At 37.5% G+C, this 18242-nt stretch overlaps 3 protein-coding genes across 3 annotated transcripts; 2 read left to right on the top strand and 1 right to left on the bottom strand.

Moving 5' to 3' along the window:
- Positions 1-235: 235 nt before the first annotated feature.
- On the top strand, positions 236-6551 carry LOC131787986 (sodium/potassium/calcium exchanger 5-like). The gene is made up of 3 exons (XM_059105067.2): positions 236-311; positions 4615-4903; positions 5225-6551. Exons 2-3 carry the CDS (start codon positions 4662-4664, stop codon positions 6549-6551), a joined length of 1569 nt encoding a protein of 522 aa, XP_058961050.2. The 5' UTR covers positions 236-311; positions 4615-4661.
- LOC131787987 (sodium/potassium/calcium exchanger 5-like) lies at positions 2843-4196 on the top strand. The gene has a single exon (XM_059105068.2). It carries the CDS (start codon positions 2843-2845, stop codon positions 4157-4159), a length of 1317 nt encoding a protein of 438 aa, XP_058961051.2. The 3' UTR covers positions 4160-4196.
- Positions 6552-7308: 757 nt separating the features above from the next.
- LOC136282928 (AP-5 complex subunit zeta-1-like) lies at positions 7309-18127 on the bottom strand. The gene is made up of 25 exons (XM_066171016.1): positions 18066-18127; positions 17840-17977; positions 17262-17454; positions 16700-16746; positions 16471-16568; positions 16008-16120; positions 15658-15721; positions 14241-14867; positions 14073-14110; positions 13774-13939; positions 13462-13537; positions 12572-12674; positions 11916-11999; positions 11767-11833; positions 11221-11350; positions 10848-10934; positions 10402-10524; positions 9900-10035; positions 9621-9698; positions 9400-9450; positions 9196-9246; positions 8621-8692; positions 8390-8469; positions 7948-7995; positions 7309-7754 (listed from the first exon to the last, which is right to left on the bottom strand). Exons 1-25 carry the CDS (start codon positions 18110-18112, stop codon positions 7685-7687), a joined length of 2787 nt encoding a protein of 928 aa, XP_066027113.1. The 5' UTR covers positions 18113-18127; the 3' UTR covers positions 7309-7684.
- Between the last annotated feature and the right edge of the window lie 115 nt (positions 18128-18242).

Raw genomic sequence — 18242 nt, 5'->3', positions numbered from 1 at the left:
TGCAAAGAACGCTATGTTGGCACACACGCCTGGCTGTTGGTGCGCTGAGAGGACTGGTGACTAACCTAACGTTGTGTTTTCATCCATAACTATTGAGACACCTGTAACGCGCAGGTACATCGGCAGAACTCTAAGCAGTAACTAAAAGAGATTCCAGAGTAACATCATGTAAAACTTTATCATTTGTCTCTTCCTCTTTGGACTGAACAGACATTGATTATAAAAGACTCTCCCTCAAGAAGAAGGATTCCTCAACAGAATAAATTAAGAGAGTATATTAGAGAGGGAAGTCCAATCGCCTGTTCATATAGGTAAGCGACACTGTTCAGGTTGACATCACTCGAAGTCATGAACTGTTGATCTTGTTATTTTTTCTTAGCGGGTAAAAGGTGCTATTGTCATATATATTTCTATGATATTTACCTTCACTGCGTTATTGAATAGCTTAGCAACAGCGAAGTTTTTCTGACATTTGTGGGAATGTAACAACAGATGAGATGTTTAATTGGCAGTGATTTTTTATTTGTCTCCTAAAAGAGCTTAATGGGTTAATCTCTTGATTTTTCGGGTTGTTTTCATGGGCAATTAAAGCCATTTTAAAGTCAACGGCAGGAGAAGAGCTTGCGGAGAACGGCTCTTGTCAAACACCTTAGCTTCATATTGATCTGTCAATGACAGTACGAGTTACAGGTTGTACGTCGCCGCAGTTTATCTGACTGGGCAATGACCCAAGTTTCTACAGCGTGAAGCGACAAAAAACATGGCTAATCTTCTCAGACGGGATTAGTGCTAATTCATCGCAGATTATCCGTTGGTGAGATTATTTTTAACTCCTGGATGGAGAAAAGCACTGCGAGAGAAAAGTAGCTCGGCAATAAAAGCAACTACTTAACTCGGCTTAGGCTTGAGCCCGCAGATGTCGATCATGAGTCCAGCGCACTTACCACAAAATATTCGCGTCTCCCTCGGTTAGTGAAAAGTGGTTGGAAAACCTTTTCCAGCTTGGAGTCAAGCGTTTAGAATAATTTGGAATCTACAAAGGAACCATTCAATATACGTGAATTTTATGCGACATACAAACAATATAAATTGACACCGTGAGATACCTATCGATATCAAAGTTGATTTTTTAAAGAAAGATTGTTTACTTTAAAAAAAAAAATACCTGATTCTTATTTTTATTCTGGTCACAATTTTTTTTAAGTTGGAAGTCACACCTGAGAGAAACTGTCTTGGTAGTATTTTCTCTTGTATAAAATTACATGCAGGGTATAAGGCATCCGCAGTCGTAAAAAAAAAATAACACCATGCATTCATCTGCGTTTCCCTTGGCTTTATAGAGCCATATTTTGGGTTAAATACAATCTAATAAAACGTAACTGATTTGCGTGATTTCGTTTGCCTGATTTCGTTATATTTCAGTGATCGATGTATATTTATGTTTGCTTAGGACATAACTATGCTCGCGCCTGCTCTGATTGGTCAAAATTTTGTCATCATGACCCGCAAACGTTTCTTTTGTTATCATAACATTCCGCGTGACTGAACACGCTGGTTAACTTGTGGAAAGGGTGGCTCGAAGTTCAAAAATATATACATATATGTTTGTCTATCCAGGTGCTGTCCAAAATTATGGTGCAGTTAAGTTTCGGTCTACATTTCACAGGAGTTTCTGGACTGAAATTTTCTTTTTACTCCAGGAACGTCCGTTTAACAAAAGATCCGCCCCTTCATTGTCAAAATAAAGAATTACAACCTCTAATCAACATCCTACTTGATTTAATTAATCTGAACCTCTCAAGGTACAGTACGCTCCTATGATTTACATGATGTAATATCTTGACTTCTTAAGTTGCATTTTCATCGAAGGGATTTCCTTTTAAGGTTGTTTTTATTTATAAAATACTTTTTTGATCATGATCTATGTAAAACAAACCTGTTGGAAGCGCTTGGCCTAGATTAATACAAATAATACAATACGTGATTTCCTTAAAAGGGGTTTAGTGTAGATTTTGAAAAGCAAAAGAAAACTTGTGACTTTGATTTCAAGGTTTACTATTTTCAAAATCACTGAGTGATAGAGAGAGTACTTTCTTACTTGATTCGAACATAAAACACTCAAGCACAAATTAATCACGGCCACTTGAAAAGTAATTTTTTTGAATGAGCTGCTGGGCAGAGATTACGAAAGTGTATAGAAAAGTTTATATCACGAGAGTGCAGAAAGTAAAGACTATTCATGATGAAAAAAAATAATCAGATGAGAATTATTGAACTAAAAGGACTATTTATATGAAGGCAACAAATTTCCGTAGGTGGATTTAATTCAACAAGTACAGAGCATTAGCCAATTATATTTCAACACACCCGTTTGGCCACCTGTTAAAATGGTCAATTGGTCATCTTCTGAGAATGTCGTGCATTGGAAGGTGTCAATTGAAAAAGGTCCCTAGCATATCATTATTATGTGCTCGCGGTTTATATATTCATTCACTTCCTCGATTCTTTGCTAGAATTTACACAAGAACAAAACACTTTTCTTGAGTGAAGGCCAATGGTAAATGCTTTCAGCAACGATTTTTCCTGAGAGATCGATTTTTTTTTGTCGGGGCGTTGAACTCAGAAACTGAACTTTGAGTTAAAATTGAGGTCAACAATGTTTGATACGGTGATTATTCTATGCGGGGCGTGACAAAATATGGTCAAGGCCGCCGGCTGAGTTGTCTAACAAGAAAGTTACAGGTGTGAACGAGGTTATGGTTCGGGATTTCACTCAGCAAGCTCTAAATGACACACATCTAAGTGAAGTATGATATGGTTACCGCGATCTAACCAGTAAGATATGGATCTGGTGTACCATGATAGCTCTCTATCACTCGTAGCTAACGAGGAGTGTGGAATAAGATCCTGCAGGCCTCCAAGAATTGAAGAATTCCCTCCTGATCTGTTCAACCAGGAGCAGAGATTTTACGGTGGAGTTACGTTTCATCTTCTAGTTTGCCTCCATATCTTTTGCGCTTTGACTGTTGTCTGCGACGACTACTTCGTGGCATCGCTGAACCGAATCACCAAATGTTTGGGTCTTAAACCAGATGTGGCCGGTGCTACCTTCATGGCTGTGGGAAGCTCCGCACCGACACTCTTTATCTCAATAATATCGACATTTTTCACAGAAGGAGACATCGGCCTCGGAACAATAGTTGGCTCGACTATATTCAACACACTTTTCATCATAGCCTTGTGTGGTATTGGCGCTGGTTTGACGATGCGTTTGAGCTGGTATCCGCTTTTTAGAGATTCTACCATGTATGTAATTAGCGTGATCATCTTGATGATTTCGATTTACGATCGGAAAGTTCATTGGTATGAAAGCGCCGCGTTTTTCATCTCATACTCTGTTTACATTATTGTGATGTATTTCAACTCAAATATTGAGGAATGGTCCATGAAACTGAAAGATCGGATAATAAAACCCAACGCCGAAGCAGATTCTGAAGTTGATGAGAAAGGTCAAGATACTGAAGCTGAAACTTTAGAAAATAATTCCTCCCACGAGGAAGAAAATCGTTTTAAAACACCAAAAGGATTTTTCTCAAGGATAGTTTGGATTTTCACTTTACCTTCCATAGTTTTATTTTATATAACAATTCCAGATTGCCGTAAGAAGGAATGGCGAAAATTTTACTTGGTAACATTCACAGTTTCGGCCTTCTGGATGGGTGGGTTATCGTACATTTTAGTCTGGATGGTTTCCCTCGTGGGATTCACTTACAATATCCCAGAATGCGTCATGGGCATGACATTCCTTGCTGCGGGCAGCAGTCTCCCAGACGCCATCGCTAGCTTAGTGGTCGCTAAACAAGGAAGCGGAGATATGGCTGTATCAAATTGTATTGGCAGCAATGTTTTCGACATGTTATGCCTTGGAATTCCATGGATGATCAAAACTACTATAATCACTCCGAGCAGTGTAGTTTACATTCAAAGCGAGAACATATTTTTTACTTCAGGGATTTTGATAGCTAGTATCATTTGTACAGTGTTACTGATAGCTCTTAACAAATGGCGGTTAGACGAGAAACTAGGCGTTATTTTTCTTGTTATGTATTTGATTTTTCTTGGTATTGCTACATTTATCGAAGTGCTGCCTTGTTGCTGAGCGCAGAAAAACGGGTTTTGAAATAACCCATGCTAGCAGTAGGTTAACAGATATGGCTCAGTGGCGGAAATCGAGAAGATTTTGATATGTGTCAATAAATCAACTGTTCATTTAGTGGTGGAGTATTCTATTATCTTTTCCTACCATGAACCCTCAACCATGTTAACCCCTGAATACTCAGAAGGGATTCACATCTAAGGCGTATGATTTTCGCGATCTTTGGGCATTTATCGAATCATGATCACCTGCGATTTAAAGCTTTCGTCACAAATTAACGAAAACCAGGCATAACTTAGCAGCTCATTTGTTGAAAGCGATGAAAAAAACCGCAAGGCAGATTTATGTCTCTAATTCTCTTGACTTCCCTTAAAATTGTTCGAAAGTTTAAACCACAGCGGATCGAGACTAAGGTATCAATTGTGATCCATTGTCTTTCAAACTTTTCTTCATTTCAGGTGTAGCTTGTCCTCAGAAACAGATGACAAGATAAAACCTTATAACAATGGATCGACTTCCCAGGAAACTTAGCGTCCTTCATCATATTCGTCACGTTAAACGGCACTTCTTCAACTGTAGCAGCCACAAGATTATCAATGTACTGCAATATGAAACGCTGTTCTCACTGCAGCAGAGGCGAGAAGGAGCCGTTGTTATACACACCCTGGTATGCCTGTACTGCTTTGGGGCACTAGCAGTTTTGTGTGATCATTATTTTTGCGCGTCACTTGAAAAACTATGCAAACGGTGAGTAGTATAGTTATCTTTGGTTTTTGGAGATGAACGAAAGGGATACGTTTTTGCATGATGTGTACATTTCAGCCTTTTTACATCTTTAGATTCAGCAAGCAACTGAAATCTTTGAGGGCAAACAGTGTCTGAAAACAATTGTAACTGGCTAACATCACTACACTTTTTGCTTCTAGAGTTCACAGATTAACTGTAAAAATGTCCAAAAAGTAATCAAAAAAATTTTTTGCGTTAATTTGGGAGGTACATTTACTAAGCTTTAGAAGTCAAAAACTGATGTTTTAAACTGATGTTCAAAATACTTTTTACCCGCTTTAGACTACGTATCCCGACAGACGTTGCAGGCGCAACATTCATGGCTGCTGGTAGTTCTATGCCCACACTGTTCATCGCAATTGCGTCCGTATTCATGGGTGAGGGTGATATAGGCCTGGGTACTATTATTGGTTCAACTATGTTCAATATCCTCTTCATATCGGCCATTTGTGGGCTGTGTTCTGGTATCTCCATAGCTCTTCGGACGTGGCCGCTTTTGAGGGATTCTGTGGCATACACTATACATCTGACCGCTCTGTTAATTGTCATAGAGGATAACATAGTTCACTGGTACGAAGCCTTGGTGTTTCCATTCTTATATCTTGGTTACATAATAGTTATGTGCTTCAATAAGAAACTCGAAGGTTTGTTTGAGAGAGTTTGCGTAAAGTTTTGCCATTTACGGAAGGGATTTGAAATGGTCTCAATGGAGGACCCCCACGAAAATGCCGTTGGGAAAGGCAATGGTCAAGAAGCCCTGGAAAAATCCGGGGAAGAGGATTTAGGAAACAACGAAATTATTACCGACAAAGAAAATGAAATGAAAGACACTGACTGCGCTAGAGAAGGAAGGGGAGTCAATGATCCCGATACCTCCTCTTCTCAAGCTCATGGTTTTTCAGAAAAATCTCCGTTCGAAATTCCTAAGAGTTCTTTTCAATTAGTGATCTGGGTGATCATGTTACCCGTCCACGCCCTTTTCTTCCTAACAATGCCCGACTGTCGCAAGAAAGGTTGGGAGAACTGGTACCCAGTCACGTTTGTAGTATCCATCTTATGGATGGCCCTCATATCGTATGTACTCGTGTGGACTGTGTCAATCATAGGCGAGACTTTTGATATACCAGAATGCATCATGGGACTGACACTATTGGCAGCTGGTTCTAGTGTCCCGGATGCTATTGCAAGTCTTGTAGTCGCTAAACATGGAATGGGAGACATGGCTTTGGCTAATTGTGTTGGTAGCAATATCTTTGACGTCCTCTGCTTAGGTCTTCCATGGTTTTTAGCCACGACTGTTGTTCATCCGAAAAGCGTCGTTTTAATTCACAGTGGACATGTAGTTTATACGTCTTTGTGCCTGTTTGGCACAGTTTTAGCGACATTATTCGTGATACACCGAAATAGTTGGAGATTGGATAAACGTTCGGGAGGTATACTATTGTTAACCTATATTGTTTTCTTATCAGCGGCTGTCATTTTAGAAGCTCTTCCCGGGGGGCCTGGAGGTCAGGGGGATGGTCCTAAATTAAGTCCACATCACCCAGGTCACCTGCCAAATAAGGGCCTAGGGCATCACAAAAATGCTCATTTAAAGAAAGTCACGTGACAACCGATGGTTACTGAGTGAATCACTGCGGGCGTTTTTTAACCCTTTAACTCCGAAGATCTGATTGTTAATTCTCCCCTCTAACACAATTCTTGTAAATAAGTTATGAGAATTTGGTGTTATATCAAGATAACACCTTCTTCCAACTAAGTTTGAATATTTTCATTACCTGTTTGCTGGATAATATACAGACATATAGATACAGATATACAGACATTATAGGGAGAATTTACAAGTTAATCACTTCTGGGAGTTAAAGGGTTAAAAGATTCCTCTTGGAGGGTCGATAATCTGCACCCGAATAGAATCTTTGCTTAGCTACAGTCATTGCACCACGGCTTAGATGCCAAAATATCAATATCAAATTAGTTGCTCGAAAAGAGTCACTCTCATAAAATGCATCAACTGCTGCGAACCTCAACGGTATTATAACAGTAAAATTTACAAGAAAACTCGAAAGCACCTGGAAAAAAGAAGTACTGGTATTTTTTTGGCCAGTGGAAAGGTCTGTGTATCAACTGGAATTGAAGCAAGGCTCAGTTGGTATAACATAATCAATATTAGTATTATTATTATTATTATTATTATTATTATTATTATTATTATTACTACTACTACTATTATTATTATCAGCATCATTACAATTTTCATTATTACACAGCTGGGGGTATGGGGCAAGCAAGTGCGAAATCTATGTAATTGGTAGAACCAATGTATTAGCTGGAGTTAAATTTAATGAAAGAAGAAATAGGTAGCTTAAAGTATTTATTCGGATTTTTTTTTTCACATTGACAACCTAATATCTCTTCGTATACTCTTTATAAATTCCTTAACATTGTTTTTCGAATGAATTTCCTAGAAATAATAACATACTTTGTTGTTGCTTTTTTTTTAACTCTCTGTAAATCAAGTTAAATTAAATGTCTATGTTCTGCGCATTCGTTAAAAAAATGGAGAGAAAAAAATAAACTATTTTTCCCATCAGATTCAGACATTGTAGTTAAATACAAAACTATAGCTTAGGAGAAATTCTACTGAGTTTCCCAAAACTATTCTAACGCTCAGAGGTTCTACATAGTCAAACCTTCTGATTCTTGTTATAAAAGCCATGTGTTTCTATGATACTTTGGAATTTACGAGGAGAGAATGGTGTCACAAGTTCGTAACAGAAGAGATAGAGAAGCGTTTCGGTCTCTGTGCCACCTGAAAGAATGAAACAAAGTCACATAAAGAAAAGCTACAAAGCAGGAAACACTGTTGTGATAAACGTCAGACACTGAGTCATCGTAACGGCAAAGGGGGCTGTTCTTTGGTTCTAGAAGACACGCTCATGTCTAACATGGTTTAGCGAGAACGAGAGGATTGCGAGAGGCTTCAAAAATTATTTCTGACATACCTTCCGCTGTAAACTTCTGAATCCGGGCTTAGGATCACAGGTGCCACACTAAAAATAGTGCAGACAAAGTTTTCTGGTTAGTTCATGAAACGAAGGGCTTTGTGAGCAAAGCTCGGTCGCGAAACCCTTTCACTCCCTATGTGCAGTGCGCGAAATTTCAATACAGCGCTCCCAGGCACGCAAGTGTTTATTTTGCGGTCCTCAATAAGAGGAAGTGAATGCCTGGTAGGTAATAATGTGACACAGAAAGATTCAAACTTTGCAGCTCTTGTAAACAAGATTCAAATACATCAATCGAGCCAAGGCTCGAAACAGGATCTTGCGATCCGTAGTACAGCGCGTGATCCGTATGACCATGGCGATTCTTCTTAGATTTTGGTAAAGGAAGGTAAGAAAATGGAGAAAACGTTGAGCAATAAAAGGCAATATTAGCAGCTCTTACTTGGGTAGTTTTAAAAGGTTGATAAGTTCTTGCGCTCGCAACAAAAGATCTGGGTAGCAGTCTGGGTCTGAAAGAAGCTCCTATCAAAAAAAGGAAACATTTTTGTTAATAGACAAAGGTCCGTCCAAACAAAGATGAGTTAAAGTGCATGATTACTTAAAAAAGCAAGAGAGGGCGACGAGCATTCCACCACAACAAGTAGAAGACGAAACAAAACAAGAACCAACTCACGGGTTTTTGCCGCACCACTTTGCTCAAGCATAAAATAGCTCTTTGGATTACATCCTGACATCTCGAAGCAAGCTACAAGAGAAGAAAACAAGAATAAAACAAGAATCTCTTTCACTCCTACAGCTAAGGCCGTAATAAGTATTCTTTACAACATACAGTGTATTTTTAAGTAATTATTTCTGGTTTCGTCGATTAACTTACATCAAATTATCAACAAAGATTGTACCTGCTTGCCATCCAGGATAAAATTGTATGGATAAAGAATACTAAAATCTATAAGACGATGTCCTAGTGAAACATCCAATTCACCTTACTTCACAGTAAAGCAAGAATAGTGGAAAGGCATAAGAATACCTCGAAAAAAAAACCACATTGATACAATTAAATTTATGAGGTACATTATCATTTGGCTCGCAATACGCTCATTCACCTTAGATCATGAAGTCGAAAAGTGATCATCAAAGGAAAGCGATAAATCAGTTCTTGAGAGAACCGAGATACAATAAAAAAAATTACAACAATAAAAAAAACTACAACAATAAAAAAAAAAACTACAACATTAACTAAAATCTCACCTTAGCGAGTGTTGTCATTAAAACTGAGACAAGTCTTCCGCTAAAAGACACCTGAGGAAAGAGAAACAAACTGTTGAGTGGCAAAAGAGAAAGGAGAACTGATTTACTATTTACACTTCGCAGCTTATTTCCTCAGTCCTTAGTAATTACGGGGGAGGTACTTTGCTAAGAAGGGACAAGATCACTGAAAATGATGACACATACCTTTCGTGGTGCGCTCTGCCCTAAAACTTCATACGTCAAAGCTTCAAGTGCCTAGTAAATAAAAAAATAAATAATTAAATAAAAACAGTGATAGATAGAAAAGCTTCTAAATATTGAGATAAGATGAGCTGCGCCTTGAAAATTAGGCAGAGTTGAAAAGTTCTACAGATGATAGAGGCAATATTATTCGCTTAGTCATCAAACAGAAAATAATAAAGTACCTCAAAATATTGGACGATATGTTGCACCGTGCATCCACCATCATGTGAGGACGACGCAAACTCGCCAATCACCCAAACCTATTGATGTCCAATAAAATTATGTCAAGTACGTCTTCTTCTTTAAGGCAGCAGCTAGATAAAAAAGCTCTTAAACAGAGACATTAACAATAATAATAGTCGCAAATAAGCTGATTAGAGTGCTTTCAATCTGCTGTCAAACAACTTGAATGGATTTTTCTTCATCAGCTAGAGTTCCCTTTTTCTTGCTGTTCTACTCACCAAGTGAACAAAGAAGTTCTCTTTGGACGGCCCAAGGTTCTTAAGGCCGCTGACAAAGTCCATGATGTCCTGTTGAAACCTGACAATCAGGTTTGGGTATTTTTGACAAAACTGTACCAATCTCTCTGATAGCAACCTAGTAGTAAGTATATCACTGGTGTGAGCACCGGCGTTAATCAAGATTTATCAAGATTTCACGACATCTATAGCATTAATGGACGGCTTTGACCAGTGGATGGGAAAGTCTTGTCATGTGATTGGTGTCGTAAAACGCAGCCAAAGTTGGTCCAAAGTCCAATCATTACAAAGGAAAATATCACATGTCAACTTCCTAAAGCGCGGGAAAACAGCAAGGACAAAAACACAAATCTTTTCAGTTTTGCATGTGATTGGATGAGGGGGGACCCGTTTTCCAAGAAAATTGCAAGGCTTAATGCAAAAAAATATCTCGGAATACTGTCGCACTATATTGGAAATTGCTCAAAGCACAAAGAATACTCACTCGTGAATCTCTTTGCGGTAGTTTTTCACATGATAAAGAAGGCCGACTCTCTCCAATATAACTGGTACCATTCGGCTAGCAGTCTCTTCGTCTGCCTCTTCCAGGATAGTCGAAAACATCACGCTAAGGATAATTAAATTGCAAATATTATAAAAAAAACTTACTGAGGAAAAATAAAATAAGGGAGGAAAACGCATGACTGCGCTCAAAATTATAAACCTCCCTGCACGATTGGTTCTAAATCAACTGCAACTTGGCACGATTCTTTAATATATTTTTTAAAAAAATCAATGTGTCAAAACAAATTCAAAGTGAAAAGAATTTTCATTTTCACGGTATGGCCTGCGGTAATGATTTAAGGGGAGGGGGGATGAAGTGAGGATTATTTCTAAGATCAAAATTTCATAGGCTCGATACGTTTTAAGCCAGAATCGAGAGCTCCTTACTTCAATAAAACCGGAGAAATTTGAGCAGATACCACGACGCGAGGTTGCTCCAGCCTGTCTTGTAACAAATGGTGAAGTGTCGAAAGTCTGCAAAACAAAGGTTAATATGTCAAATAATAAAACAACATCCTAGTTTTCTGCCAACAGTTTCACACAAATGTCTGATTTCCTTTATTGCACGGCTTTTGGAGCCGGCGCATTCTTAAAATCACTCCGATAGTTTTCTCTTTAAATCAAAACTAGCACCAGTCTTGGACGTGTCATCATGCACTGCTGGGTAGTAACAACCCTGAAGAAAAGCCACTCGTCCTCAAAGCAGTAAAATGCATTGGTAAACGTTCCTTCATCTAAATATTAATAAATTTGTTCTTACTTATCTATAGTATCGCCCTGTCCAGCTTCAAGTCTCATGATAAAACTAAACAGAGGTTTGTATTCCGGCTCCAAAAAATAATCCACAGAAGACTGACTGAACACCATCTTATCTCCACTGTTTGCTCTTGCTGCCGGTACCAAACAAAAAATAAGAAATTAATTCTTCAAAGCGTTCTTCTCTTTACATTTTTTGATACAATGCAAGGTCCCTTTTGGTTTCGTTCATGGAAGCGGACCTCCTCCTCTAATGGCACTCTTTTTCCGTAGAGGTTCTACTATACTTTTCAAGAGCGGGGTTCTCTATGATGATCTTTGTTGTAGCACCTGTATTGTGTTCATGGGCGAGACACTTCACTCTATTATTTCCCCTCTGTGTGCGAGAGAACAGTGCAAGAGCTTTATTTCCGTCGTAACCCATTATACTGGAAGAGCCCTCTGATTGACTCGGGTTACCCACTTGAGTGAAAGTTCTATGAATTATCAGGCGCAGATCAGTATGTTGGTAAAAAAGAACACTGTCACATACACTACTGACATACTGTACCTTTTGTAGCCCATGATGTACACAGAGCAGCGGACAAACAAGGCAAATCTAGCAGTGTGTGAAACATCTGTAAAAAATATCAAACATTGCTTAATGACTTTTAATATATTTCTTGATTGAACAAGGGAAGAAATTTCAACAAAAAGTACCTCAACAGCTGTGTTTTCGTTCAGCATGGCTGGAAGCATTTCCATGAATTCCTTTACATATGTGCGAGGATGCCAGGCCAAGATCTGTACAGAAAAAGACAAACACAGTTACAAGGGGGTTTTTTAATTGAGTGTCGAAAGTATTCTGGGATTGCTAAAAGATTGCAATTGTTCTGCTTCACTAGGCTTTGTAATTGGCCCAGAAACCTCGTGCTAAAACGACAACCAATCACAGTTGCTTTCCAACATTTAGGGTTGGTCATGGGTATTTACTACTCACTGTCTCCTTGTGATATTTCCCTTCAACTTTTGATCGAACGTTGTAATTACCAGGGCTTTGGTTCTTTATTCCAAGTCGTTGAAAACCATTTCTAGTAGTCTCAAGCCATTTACTTAACTTTTTACACTACCAGACGTGACCACAAAGGGGTTTTTTTAAAAAATATCACAATCTTTTCCAGCAGGAAAATGATGAGAAGAAAGAATATTTATCCATTAAGGAAATTGTCTGATTTCAACACCAATCTGACAGGGTAGAATTCGTGGAAAATGCATGGAAAAAAGAGCAGAAAATCGATAGGGTTAGGGTTTGCAGTGAAAGGGTAATTGCAGTGTACCTTTGAATAGAAAGGGATACTGTAAGCATCTCCACTTACCTTGAACAAGTTTGGAAAATACTTTGGAAGAATATTGGTTGAAATACAGAGTTTCCTCAGGTTTTCCAAGCAGAAGAATACAACATCAAATGATAGAGAAGAACTACAGAAAAGACAAAAATATGTAGCCATTCTTAAAGTCAGACTGGTAGACCTTTAAAATTAGTCAGAACTGGTCAGTGAAAACATTCAATTTATAAATCAACATGCCTTTTTGCAGAACTTCCATGTAATTATTTCTAGTGACACAAAATAGTGGATAACGTTTGGAATTTTTTTGTTCTGATTGGTCAGTTCTGATTAATGGCAGGGTTATCCATAGGGACAAAAAGTCACTTTTAACAGCTGGTAAGTACTCTTGACTAACATTCCCAAACAATACTAACATGACCTGTACATATGATCATATTTATCTAAATCAGACTTGTCCCTGACAGTGAGGAAAACAAAACTACCACGCATAAAGTTAACCCTTTAATTCCCAGATCAAAATTGTAATTCTCCTTACTGTCAACCATACAATTCTTTTAATGTTAGTTCAGAGAATTTAGTATTGAATCAACTAATTATCCCCAAATTGATATTTTTCTTTATTCTCATTACTTATCTGGTTGATATTGTATTGATATTGTGAGAAGAAGTTCTATCTTTGTCACTCATGGGAGTTAAAGGGTTAATCATTACCTTGGAAAATGTTCTATCAGAAAATCTTTATGAAATAAGGAAATTATTTGGCCCAAGAACAAGTTTTCAAATAGCCATGATGAAATCAAAGTTTCTTTTTTTATTTTGTCTTATATACTTATGAAAATCATCTCTTTGCAAGATCTTAGGTAACCAATGATCTTATTGTTGGTCCAATGATTCTGTGAATACATGGCACAACATACTTTGCATAATAGGAACTTAACACTGGACCCAGCAGAGTCTTACAGGCAGGTTCAGGATCAAAAACAACTGTCTCACCTGCAACAAAAAAGAATAGAGAATAGGACATGCCATCTGAGAAATCAAATAATAATGATAAATTCAAGTACAGTCAGAAATAATTGATTTTATTTTTCAATTTTTGTACTGCAGGGTCAAAAGAGACCCAAATTTTAACCATATAAGTCTCATTTTAATGGCAATTTTTGTGCTTGTTTAAACCACACTCCTCTCCTCTCCTCTGAGCCAAACTGACAGATGTCTGTACAACTCACCATGGTTCAGAAGAAACTGTACCACAGGAATCAACACTCTTTTCCATCTGTTGAAATCAGAGGTAACTCGAGCATAAAGTCTTCTTATAATCTCAATAAGTTTGGGAACCAAAGACTTGTCCATGGAGCATAGAACATCCAAATTGTAGATAACTTCAACCAGACACTGTTAAGATAATTAAATGATCAAAAGACACCCAAAATCATTATTTTTCCTACTGAAATCTACCAGTTATTGTAGAAAATCATTAGATAAAAATACATTCTAGTATCAAAGCCTTTAACAAATGTTCACTTACAGCTTCAATTAACATAGCATCCTGTTGCTTGCTTGGTTCTATTGGAAAAAATAATAAATTTTACATGAAACTTTTATCATATTGATAAAATCAAACATAGCAACAAAGAGTTTGATCATGGTAATCCTGTATGCAGTTTGGTTTTTCATGGGAAAAAACTACCCTTACTTCTTTCACTTTGTTCCAGAAGCCTCAAGCAGTATTCACAGGCCCTCTCTTTCAGTTCTTGTTCACCACTTTTCACTCCATGAGGACTTGACGGGAATAATTTTGAGAAACTTAAAGTTGACAGACTTCTTTTATGTTTTCCTCTCTTTGATGTATGCTGAGCCTGGTCCTTGGTACCAGGCTCTTCAGGATCACATGAAAAACTTAAAGGAGTCTGGGGTCTAGAATCACTACCACTTGACAATGACTGGTCATCTGTGGGGATAGTCAGGGATTGGCCAGGCATAGGGGACTGACTAAGCAACTGGCTCTCAGAATCTTGTGGAGAGGATCGCGACAAAGGAATAATAAAACCAGTGGATGACTGCGAATCAACAGAGATATTATCCATACTTGACTGACTTTGGTTCAAGGCATTTTGAGCGGGTGAGCTAGAGCGATAACCTGGCTGACTAAGATTCTCCACAGAGCCTGAATTTGAGGCAGTTGAAAAGATCAGTGGTGATGCACCTCCCCTTGGAGAATTAGAATTTGAGATGGTATTTATAAACTTGAGATGCCGAAGCCATGATCGCAACATGGAAAAGCTGTGGATGTTTAAGATTTGGTCAGGAAAAAAGTACTGTGCTGTGGAACAGAGTAAACAAACAAACAATGATTAGTTAAATGTAGGTCTTTTTCCTATGACTGCAACCAAAATGTTTGCTGCATGGAATGCTGCTCTCTCAAAAGCTACTGCTAGATATAACAGATAAACAAAATTGAATATGGACCAACTGGAATTTAATTAGGCCCCTTTAGACCAACTGGCCTAAGTAAGTAAGAATTAAGGGGGTAAGTTTCTAAAGAAACTGTGGTGCTGTGTCAATGGGGGAGTATAACAAGATAATTTTAGTTTAATCAACTGAGTTGTAAAGATGATGTACATTGGCTACATGAAGAGTTTCAAATCTGACATTTTGAGGGTTAGCCCTTTGTAATTCACTCTCATGAAGGGCTAACCCTCGAAATGTCAGCTTTGAAACACTTAAAGGTGGCCAATTTACATTATCAACTCAGTTGATAAAACCAAATTAAGTGGGATCTAGTTTGGGGTTTGCATTATTAGGTACTAAAACTAGACTCATCAGGTATCTTTAACAGTCATGTAACCACTTAGACTGCTAGATGGAGAAAGTAACACAGGCACTATAGGTCAGAGTAAGTCTCTTTTCCAACAAAATAAACTACACCATGTCCTTATATCAAGCTTCACAGTGAAGCTTGGTGCACAGTTTATCAAGTAGCCTCTAGATATACAGCAGTTAAACTTGAACATGTTCGAGAACAGACTTTTATTAGATTAAAGCACTACAAGCGCATTATATAAAAAAACAACAACAACAAATTATTAATAAATTTAGACAAATGAGCTTACCAATACTCAAGACTGTAAAAAAGTATCTTGATGATGTTCCATCGACCTCTGTAACAAGTTGGTACTATAAAAAAAATGACAGGTGTTTCATTCTTTACTATAGCTGAACCACATACATATCATAACAAGGAAATACCAAAGACTGTCATTTTAATAGAAGGTGCTTAAATGAAATAAAAGTTTAGGCTTATAAATCCTGTTAAAAGACACATCACACAAAGGTTGTAGTTTTATGTTCAACTAATGATGAATGAAAACAATAAATTAATACAGATCTATTGTATAAAATAAATAATTATATATAATACAGTTTCTTTCAACATTAATTTTGTTCAAATTATATTACCAACCCCCTTTGATTTTCCTCCTCCAAATATCTGTCTCTGATAAGGATTTGGTGCTGATACTGTGCTGGCATTTTTCAGCCAATTTGCCATTTGACGACTCACTGCTCCAGCATCATCTGTGACATCAAGTAAACATGTCAAACATTTCATTGTTTTCTCATTTTCAAGTTAATCTACTTCCTTTGTGAATACAGTTGAATTACTGGAATGAGTTTTGTAAGGTAAAGATCTTGTAGCTTGTAGTTTTTCTAACTATGATAAAAAGCTTTCTGTTACTTAATACACTATTTTTATTATCTTAGTGTTTAAAGGAAAGTTGCTCAAATTGGATTCTGTTTGTTCATTACAAAATGCAAGTCAAGTCTAGAAAAATTTTAAAATACCAAAAACAGCAAAGGAATTAAAAAGAATAAAAAATATTTTTGTTAATGAAGCATTTCACTTCCAAATATATACTGATACAAACCTTGGGATATCAAGTTGTCATCTGCATTTATTAATAAATGTAAAGAACCTAGTGACAATGTTTGTAACTCCACAGGCACCCCAGGTTTTGTTAGCCATCTGCAAGTTAAGACCATTGCAAATCATATTAAGTACTTGTACATGTCTTAGCATCATTGGGTCACAGAACTATTAGTGAACAGAATGAATCTCATACCGTCACTTGTCATTATTAGTTTTTTGTTACTTACTGTACAAGTTGTGGAATGTATTTTGTCCAAAAGCCTCGCTCCTGGCCCTAAATAGTGAAGCACATATATGTCCAAAATAACAAGTGACAAAGGCTTTCACTTAAATCTAAAGCCCTTATAAAATTTGTTGTGAGGGGGGAGGATTAGAGTTCACTCTGATGCATGATTTCTTAAAAGAACTTCTATTAAAATAGCTTAACATAACTAAACAATTAGGAACTATCAGGGAAACTTAACAAATGGCTGCAGCAGGGAAGGGAGTGGTCCTGTTTTAACTTGCACTCAGTTCTAGAGGAGAAGCAAAACAGCTAAACAGCTTATTCCTGCAAAACCATTGAGAATTGAAGATAACCTCTAACAACTGTACTAGTCAGTCTCAAATTCAGACATTTTCGCAACAGTCAGATGTTTATCCAGTTTTCTTCAGTTTGATGAGAAGAGTCTACTACCATTCATTGTTCACATTCACTCACAAGAACTGATCCATGAATTGATACTAGGATCTTAGAAGTGATTGGGTAATATACTGCTTCATTGAATCACTCACTTTTTTACAACATACCTGAACCCATGCCAAGGGTAATATTATTGGTATATTCTTCTGCTCCACTGGTGGTTCCACATTAGCAATAACAAGCTGACTTGTTGGAGTAATCTCACGTAATATAGCACTACACAGAAGTCGTAATCTTTTGGGACCTTGTTGAGGTTCGCCAGCAACACTTTGTAGCTCATTAATTAATTGATTTGACAAACTGGTGGAAGGAAAAGCACATCAAATAATCCTGTTTTACCCTATTGCTCCCACGATCTAATTAGAAATTCTCCCTTCGAGATGTTAGACCAGCATATTACATGAAAATAGTTCGGAGAATTTTGTAGTACATCAACATCACACCCCTCCCATTGATAAATGTGTCTGTTTGCAACGATTTTTTTTCCGAATATTAATCGATGTGGTAAGGATTCGGTAAGTCACATGCTGACGTAAAACTTAGATTTGAATAATTGTATAAGCTTAGGTACAATTCAAACAAAGTTCGACTGACATCGTTCACAATCTTTAACTTGATTTTCATCCAATGAGTTGAAATAGAGATAAAGGACTATTTGAAAGGAGGATTATTTTACAGTAACTACCTTCTCCTTTTTCTGGTGGCAGCCAACAACAAATACAGTCGCCTTAAAGTGTTTAAACACTCATTGCCCCGGTCACGACTCTGCAAAATTCCAAGAACTTTAGCGCAGAATTCTTTGAAGTCAGTGTCCTGTAACAGCCTATAAAATGGACATGACTCTCATAAATACTTAAAGGTATCGAACGATACATGGTTTATCCAGCATATATTCAATCATCATATGTTACCGTGCTTGTTTCACTACGGTAGAAGGATCTTTAAACTGATCAGCCATATTGAAAACATCCGGTTGAGGATAGCCGCTGGCTATTACAAAGCATATTCCAAGGCCCGTAACACGGGTCTGCAATGCGTTCAAAGAAGAAAGGGTTATAAAATTTACCCAGCCATTAAGCTATGAGGCT

Source organism: Pocillopora verrucosa, chromosome 8 (genome assembly GCF_036669915.1).
Source record: "Pocillopora verrucosa isolate sample1 chromosome 8, ASM3666991v2, whole genome shotgun sequence".
NCBI lineage: Eukaryota > Metazoa > Cnidaria > Anthozoa > Scleractinia > Pocilloporidae > Pocillopora > Pocillopora verrucosa.
This window is presented reverse-complemented; position numbering and strand designations above follow the sequence as displayed.

What these genes read in the sequence shown, in the direction of transcription:
- LOC131787987 (XM_059105068.2), top strand. Translation starts at nt 2,843, where the DNA reads ATGGATCTGGTGTACCATGATAGCTCTCTATCACTCGTAGCTAACGAG.
- LOC131787986 (XM_059105067.2), top strand. Translation starts at nt 4,662, where the DNA reads ATGGATCGACTTCCCAGGAAACTTAGCGTCCTTCATCATATTCGTCAC. An exon ending in CTTGAAAAACTATGCAAACG is followed by an intron (nt 4,904 to 5,224) that starts GTGAGTAGTATA and finishes TACCCGCTTTAG; the next exon opens with ACTACGTATCCCGACAGACG.
- LOC136282928 (XM_066171016.1), bottom strand. Translation starts at nt 18,112, where the DNA reads ATGGCTGATCAGTTTAAAGATCCTTCTACCGTAGTGAAACAAGCACG. An exon ending in ATGCTATGTTAATTGAAGCT is followed by an intron (nt 13,940 to 14,072) that starts GTAAGTGAACAT and finishes TTATCTTAACAG; the next exon opens with TGTCTGGTTGAAGTTATCTA. An exon ending in TACATCATGGGCTACAAAAG is followed by an intron (nt 11,351 to 11,766) that starts GTACAGTATGTC and finishes TGGTACCGGCAG; the next exon opens with CAAGAGCAAACAGTGGAGAT.